At 32.6% G+C, this 8,604-nt stretch overlaps 1 protein-coding gene across 1 annotated transcript in view; it reads left to right on the plus strand.

The window, feature by feature from the left end:
* Positions 1-5,990, plus strand: part of TMED5 (transmembrane emp24 protein transport domain containing 5) — a 32,710-nt gene extending 26,720 nt beyond the window's left edge. The window contains exons 3-4 of the mRNA XM_006882413.1: positions 3,247-3,430; positions 5,503-5,990. Of these exons, the coding sequence (XP_006882475.1) occupies positions 3,247-3,430; positions 5,503-5,721 (403 nt within the window). The 3' untranslated portion in view covers positions 5,722-5,990. The remainder of the gene's footprint in view (positions 1-3,246; positions 3,431-5,502) is intronic.
* The last annotated feature ends 2,614 nt before the right edge of the window (positions 5,991-8,604 follow it).

Consider the following 8,604-nt stretch of genomic DNA (forward strand, 5'->3'; position numbering starts at 1 on the left):
AGGAGTGATAGGGAATGGCAAAGGACACACTGACAAAGGAGATTAATCAGAACTGGCTTTGACAAGCACTGTGGCAATTGGACAATTAAAACAGACACTCGGATGGCAGGGGAAGAAGAACAGACTGGGGAGGAGGGTGGAGAAAATAGTGCAACAATGAATGAATTAAAACCTAAAGTTTCTGTAAATGTTCATTAAAACTAATAAAATTTAAAAATAATAAAATAAAAAAAAGAGAAAATACCAGGGCTTGCATCAGGCATACCCCGGTCTTTAAACTGACAAATTAAATCATTAACTTGAATCTTTTCTCCAACGATTATGATATTTCCTATTGATCCAATGGTGAGGATTTTTATTTTCTTGATATTAAGGTGTGACTCATATAGAAGGTTGTAGTCTTTGATCTTTTGTAGTATATACTTTTTCACTTTCTGCCAGCATGGTTGTGTCATCTTCGTAATGCAAGTTGTTGATGAATCTTAGTCTGATCCTGATGCCACATTTCTTCTTCATATAGTCCAGCTTCAAATGATTTACTGAGCATATAGATTGAATATGTATGAAGAAAGGATACAGCCCTGACACACACCTTTCCTGATTTTAAACCCTGCAGTGTTACCTTGTTCTGTTCAGAAAACTGGTTATTTGGTCTAAGTGTAGAAGTGTAGGTTTCTCATCACTCTCGTTCTTTTCATCATTACCCATAATTTGTTATGATCCACACAGTCAAATGCTTTTGTAGAATCAGTATAATAACAAGTAAACATCTTTGTGCTATTCTCCACTTTCAGCCAATATTCAGCAGAGATCAGCAGTAATATCCCTTGTTCCAATGCTTTTTCCAAATCCAGCTTGAATTTCTGGAAGTCCCCTTGGGATATACTGTTCTGCCATTTTTAAATAATCTTCAGCAAGATTTTATTTGCATGTGATATTAATGATACTGTTTGATAATTTCAGCACTCTGTTAGATTGTCTTTTTTGACATGGAACAAGTGAATCTCTTCCAGTCAATTAGCCACATAGGTGTCTTCCAAATTTATTGGTAGAGACTGGTAAGCACATCTAGGGCTGCATCTGTTTCCTTAAACACCTCAGTTATTCTTTTGATTCCTATGATCTTATTTTTGTCAGTGCCTCGGTGTAGCGTGGACTTCCTCATTAAGTACTGTTGGTTCTTCATCTTTTTTTTTATTTTATTTTTTTAATTTAGTTTATTTTTCATTTCAGTGAACATCTACAGAGATTTTGGAATTCCATTCATTCATTGTTGCACCCTTCTCCCCGCTGGTTCTTCATCTTATGCTACTTCCTGAAATGTGGTTCATTGTTAACCACTTCTTTCTGGTACAGTGACTTTTTATTCCTTCAGTGTTTTGTTGCTTCATGCTTCATTCAAAATTTTGTTCATAGAATCCATCAGCATTGCAACTCACATTTTGCTATAATAGTTTGTCTTCTCAAGCTGTCTTTGAAATCTTTTCAACTCTTACATCCTCATTCCTTCACCCTTGATTTGACTTCTTTTCTTCCACTGTCAGAGTCTCTTCTAACATCCATTTTGGTCTTTTTTTTTTCTTCCCTGTCTTTATAATGAGCTTCCCTTTCTTCATAGACGATGCCCTTGATGTCATTCCACAACTCATTTGGTCTTCAGTCATAAGTGTTCAATGTGCTTATTCTATTCTTGAGATAGTTTTGAAATTTAGTTGTGATAAACTCAGGGTTGTGTTTTGATTTTAATCACCTTCACTTTGAGCTTGCATATGAGTAGTTGGTCTGTTCCAGTCAGCTTCTGGCCTTGTTTTGATTGCTGTTAGTGAGCTTCTTTATCTACTTTTACCATAGACATAATCAATCTGATTCCCGTGTAGTCCATCGATAGACTTGCCATTTATGTTCTTTTAAAAAGGTATTTCCAATGAATAACTTATTGTACAAAATTCTATCATATCACTCTATCTCCAGCCTTTTTTTAATCAAGTTCATATTTTTCCAACTACTTTGTTTCTAACTTTTGCATTCCAGTCACTAGTTATTATTAATGCATCTTGATTGCATGTTTGATTAATTTCAAACAGCAAAGCTGGTAGCAGTCCTTTTCATCTTTGGTATTAGTGGTTGGAGCGTATATTTGAAGAATTATATTAACTGGTTTTCCTCATATGAATATGGATTGTGTATCAAATCACTCCCAGCATTGTACTCTTCAGGATAGATCTTGAAATGCTCTTTTTTCACAATAATTACCACATATTTCCTTTTCACTTTGTTATTCCTGGCATAATAGATCATAAAGTTGTCTGATTAAAAAGTGCCTTTACCATTTCATGCCAGCTCACTGATGCGTAAGATGTTGACCTTTAAAAAAAAAACACACAACCAAAAAGGAAAAAAAAAAGATGTTGACCTCTTTGCTTTGATTTTTGACAACTTCCATTTTCCTGGATGCATACTTCATACATTCCACTTACTAATAGAGGTGTGCAACTGTTTTGCCTCATTTTAGTCTTGCCAAATGAGCAAATGAAAAGTTCTTCATGGTAAACACTTTCCTTGTATCATTATAGTAGACTCTACTTTGAGAAAGCTCAAAATAGTTTCCTCATGGGTGATATTGAGCTCCTTAATATCAAGTTACCAGTCACTTTAGATTTAAGCAAAGGAAGACCTTAAAGGAGATGAATTAATGACAGTGATTCCAACAGTGGGCTTGAGCTTATGACGATTACACCAGATAGGTAGGGCAAGGTTTTGATCTGTTCACATTTTGAGTACCTTCCAACCTGAGAGGCTTATCTTTTGGCACTACATCCAACAGTGTTCTTCCATTATCCAGAAGGGTTTTTAAAAGCCTGGTATTTTAGAAGTAGATGGCCATTCCTATTTCTTAGTCGATCTTAGTCTTGAAACTTTCCTGACCCTAGTGGTATTTGAAATATTAGTGGCATAGTTTCCAGGATCACAACACCACGTAGGCCACTAAGGATAAAGCTCTGGTTCTTGGCCCCAGACCTCATTCCTGACATTGTAAAGTACATTACAAAGTAGGGGGCTGGGAGGAATCACATATTGCAGCCTATCACTATTTTTTAAAACCTCAGTTTATGGATCAGTTTTTAATTGAAAGGTAAATCAGTAGCCATAAATCATGTTCTAGGTAGGTTTTTTTAAAATCTAAATTTTTTCTTTTCTTCCCAAATAGAAGTACAGATAACTGGAAACATGTACTTTTGATTACAGGATAGAGACCGAAGTTGGTGACTACATGTTCTGCTTTGACAATACATTCAGTACCATTTCTGAGAAGGTGATTTTCTTTGAACTAATCCTGGATAATATGGGAGAACAGGAGCAAGAACAAGAAGACTGGAAGAAATATATTACCGGCACAGATATGTTGGATATGAAACTGGAAGATATTCTGGTCAGTATGGTGTTTTAATTAAAAAAAAAAAATTACATCATGAGAGCTAACTTTGTAATAAACATTTTATCTACATTATCTCATCTAATATTTAACTCCAAGATTTATCATCTCAGATTTTTCCACTGAGGAAATTGTGTGCTAAATAATCCTCCTAGAGTCCAAATAGCATTTTAATATAACCTGTTGTATGTAAGAACTAGTCTAAAATGTAAATTGTCTACCCTCAGTTCCACTTCTTTTGTTGTTGTTGTTGTTGTTGTTGTTAGGTGCTGTTGAGCCAACCGAGACTCTTGGTGACCCCATGAACAACAGTTCCACTTCTATTTTATTCCCCCTCAGTTTTTAAAAGCTTAGTGACAAGAGTAGTTCTTTATCTTAAATATATTCTAACAAAATATAAGTAGTTTTGAATCTTATCTGTACAGCACTCCATTTACTGCTTTAACAAACTGATTTCATCCACATAAATAAACAAAATGGTGAATATTTTAGATTTAAGTGAAAAAGAGGAAGACTTTCAAGGATATGAATTAATGACAGAGTGACTCCAACAATATGCTTGTGCACAGTGGAGATTATGAGGATTAGACCAGATAGGTAGGGCAAGGTTTTGATCTGTTTTTCATAGGTCACTATAAGTTTGCATCAATTTGACAGCACCTAACAACATGTAATTTATATACCTGTTCCTAAAGATAAACAAAATTTCTTCCAACTTTTTTTGTCCCCTCAAACCAACAGATTTGAATAATTTCACTTTTCACTATCACCATAAAAAGGAGTCTTGGTGGCATAGTGTGTGAAACTTATCAGGCTCCTAACAGAAGGTTGACAGTTCAAATCACCCAGGTGCTCTGCAGGAGAAAGATGGGCAAAGATTCACAGGCTTGGAAACCCAGTGGAGGGTTGCTATGAGTCAGAACCAATTCAAAGGCTTTGGGTGGTGATCACCATGAAGATAATAACATTTACTTGTACATTTTCTTTGGGGATCTAAATCCCAATTCCTGTTTTGGGGGGAAATGTTTTCAGTATCAGGTTACCATTTCTTAGAAACATGCCCATATGATAAATATTAAACTCTGTATAGGTTTAGAACTTTCTAAAAACTTTTGAGTATATTTTTGCTTAATTGAAGATTTCCAGCAGGATTATTATATTCTTTCTAGTACTTTCTTTTGCCATAAATAGTTTGATATCAATTTGATTCTAAACTTAATATATTACTTTTAGCTTTGAAGCTACTTTAATCTCACAAAAACCTGATTAAGAAAAATAATTTTTAAGATGTAGTGCAACTTAGAATACAACTTGGGAGCCTTTCCAGAATGTGATTTTAGAACACTTTTTTGTATTGTTACATTTTTGCTTGGATAGTATGCACATCTAAAAGGAAAATATTTTCCAATTTCTTTTTGTAAGATGAAACCATGAGGTATTTTGCTAGATACTGAATTGGATTATACTAAAATTTAAAGAAACTGTTATATACAGTGAATTATGTAACACGTAAAAGTTATTATCAATAAAGTTTTTTAAAACATAATGTTTTCTTCTTGGGAGCTCTGGTGGCCTTGTGGCAAGAAGGTGTGCTACAATCCCAAAGGCACAAAGTTCAAGGGTACCAGCTGCTCCTTGGGAGAAAGATGGTCAGTCCTTTCCCATAGGACATTAACAGCCTCTAAAAACCCACTATAAGGTCAGTTGTGGGTTGGTTCTGACTCTATCGTACTCAACAACAACAGTGCTTTCCTATAAGTTAAGGAGGAGATACTGCCTGTAAAGTTTCTGGTACTATGCCACTAAAATATAATTTTATATTATCCATTTTCCATTAACACTAGCTTTGTTCTTTTGTTTAATCACTTTTTATGGGCAATAATTTAATCGGAACTCTGCAGAAGTCCTTTAGGTAATTCTAAGACCTGTCAAAATTAATCAAACTGTATACCTTGTCTATTCTATGTATGAATATATAAAATTATTATCAAGGTACTTGCAATATATTTTAAAATTAAGTTAAATAACTGAACACTGTTTTATAGAAAAATTACTTTCTTTATCTTTAGGAATCCATCAACAGCATCAAGTCCAGGTTAAGCAAAAGTGGTCATATCCAGACTCTTCTTCGAGCCTTTGAAGCCCGTGATCGAAATATACAAGAAAGCAACTTTGACAGAGTCAATTTCTGGTCTATGGTTAATTTAGTGGTCATGGTGGTGGTGTCAGCCATCCAAGTTTATATGCTGAAGAGTCTATTTGAAGATAAGAGGAAAAGTAGAACTTAAAACGCCAAACTAGGGTACTTACACTGAAAAACAGAGGTGGAAAATGCAATAAACTGTTACAGTCAATAGTCTTTTAAAAATGTTTTTGGCGTAAGAGTGAAACAAGGAGAATTTAATGTGAAAGGAAAAGTTTTTACTTTTGTCTGCACAAGGAATCTTATTCATCCGGTTGAACTTAGTGTGTACTAAATACTTTGTCAGAGTAAGTATAATTGAATGAAGCCATATTAGTAACTGTTGTCTTAAATTTGAAAAGTTTTGAAAATGTCATCACTTGTTTTCTAGCTCATTGTCTTCAAGTCAGAACCCACACATACTGACCCTACAGTGGGTTTTCAGAGGCTGTAAATTGCATGGGAGGAGACTGCCCATCTTTCTCCATAAGTGATTTAAGTAGTTGAAAATTGAAAATTGGGCCTGTGGGCACACCCAAGTGATCTGTTTTTAAAAGCTTTTTATCCAGAAGTTTCTCTTTTAATGGGGCAATTTCAAATTAATTATATAGACACTTTCAGTATATTAATAAGTTTTATGTCATTTGTGAATTACCTAATTATTGCTTGAATATAAGTTTAGAAGACAAAACTCTCAACTTGCCCTGTATATATATGCCTCTCATGTACTATAAACAGAAACAGCTTTGAAAAAGTTACATTTTGGAAATTTTTTAATGTAAATGTGATCACTGTAAAAATGAGTAAAAAGAATTAATTTTATATATGTGGGCCTATATCTCAAAAGCTGACATTCTGATAATTTTTTTTCTTGATAATTTTAAAAATATTATACTTTTTGAAACATTATACTTCCATCCTTAAAATTAGGACATATTTTCCCACTGAAGAATTTGGTCAAAAGTCTCTGTCAGGACACAAATATTCCTAGCCTTAACTAAAGTATGGAATTTTTAAATGTGAGAAAATGACAGTTTTATTTTTATATCACGTGTAAAGTGTTATGTTAGTTTTAGCATGATTACTAACTCAGTAATACACTGTTATCAATAGGAAATACTGCTGCAGGGTTCTGGACCTAATGTATCTCCTTTTCCAAGCTCTCAAAAACAAAAATAATTTAGATATACTTAAGAGTCTTATCTGATGAAAATAAAGTTCACTTACACAAAAACCAAAAATAAATGTCTATAATCTAAATGATTGGCTAATCATGTCAGTCTAATTTTAAATTAATTCTGAGGAAATGCATTTGCAATTAACTGGGTTGGGAGAATCTTAATATTTGAGTTTTGTTTATTATCCTAGCTATTTCATTTTCTTTTGCATTATCTTTTATAAAGTATGCAGGTAGATTTTCATTAAGTTTCAGCACTGAGTATATGCTTACTTATTGTTTTAATTCTAACTTTTTAAATATCAATTTGATATGAACATAAGGATTAGATAACCTCTCAAGTTATAAGCACTAATATATGAATAACACACATACACATAAAATTATCTTTGCTTTTTTCCTCATTTATCAAAGTCTATGGCGTCTTATTCAATTACTAGTATTTTAACTGTATCATGAGTTAAATGGACTTTTAGGTTAAGATGATTTGTAATATTCTATATGATAAAAATATATTAGAAACAATCATTTTATAATAAATTTGGGTATAGAACCCATTTGCTGATTATACTACTAGAATTCTTGATAAGCAATAATGATACCTAGAGAAACAGTAGATAAAAATAGTTACCTCTTCTTTAGTCTTTTGGGAGAAGAGCTGCTTAGATTTCCCTGGCATGAGGCTTTTTAAAACTGAAGCAAATGCTAAATGAATGATTAATTTGCCAGGAAAATGCTTTAGGGATTTTGGCATAGTCCCTGTAACACATGTAAAACAGAATCAATATCGCCCCTTCTATTAATGAGAAGCAACTTTAATTAAAGTATCATAATTTATAGAGTAGGGTACAGATAAACTACTGCAACTTTTCTACAAAACTGTGATCAAGATTTCTACCTCTTATGTGTGGCTGGTTACTGTACTTAAACATTGAATTTGTTATGTTATTTACATAAAAGACATATGCCACTGATTCTAAACTTATGATTTAGTAAGTTCTTAACATATAAAAAGAGTTAACAGTGACTTTGGGAAACAGAATTTAGGAAGATTAAGGACAGTTTTACTTTTATAGACACAAGATGGAATTTTATAGACATAAGGTAGAAAGAATTCAATTAAGAAGGGTAAAACCTAGGAAAGCAATAACCTGTATAACGCAGAAACTTGACAAAAAAGAAAGCTCAAATATTTTGCACCAGTGGAGAAAAAAAGGGGTGATGCTGTCTTTGTCAATGGAGGAAAATCTGAGAAGTGGAAAAACAAGGCAAGTCCCTGGTTGTAGCTCTCAAAGGTTTCACAGGAGTCTATATCAACAAAATGAAATCTGTAATATGAGAATAAAATTTGTTATTAAATTCCCTAAAGGAATATTAGTCTTAGATTTCTAAACCATCAGTATTTGATATCTCAAAATTATGTTAAATTGAGTTAGCTATTGATCATATAATAGTTGACTGTATTTTTAGTTTTTAATTAAACTTTTTACATACAACATTTAACTACAGCATGATTATGTGCTATTTTATGTGAGTATCAAGATATAAAAAGTTTGAAAACAGAATTGAAATAAATGTAATTTGAAATATCATGTGATCTTGTTTATCCTTAGGCAATTGTTTAAGTTAAAATTAATTGACAGAAATTGATTACCTATAATTTTCTCCCCAAATGAAAACATGTTACCTAAATTTTGAGAAGAAATTTATTTCTATGTTTAAATTTTTTATCTTAAGTGTATCTTAATTGTTCCTGAAATTATTTTTTTTTTTAAATTTAGGTTCTTTATTTTTCATTTCAATGAACATCTA

Source organism: Elephantulus edwardii, unplaced genomic scaffold (assembly GCF_000299155.1).
Source record: "Elephantulus edwardii isolate Elephantulus edwardi_28Jun2011 unplaced genomic scaffold, EleEdw1.0 scaffold00020, whole genome shotgun sequence".
NCBI classification, from domain to species: domain Eukaryota; kingdom Metazoa; phylum Chordata; class Mammalia; order Macroscelidea; family Macroscelididae; genus Elephantulus; species Elephantulus edwardii.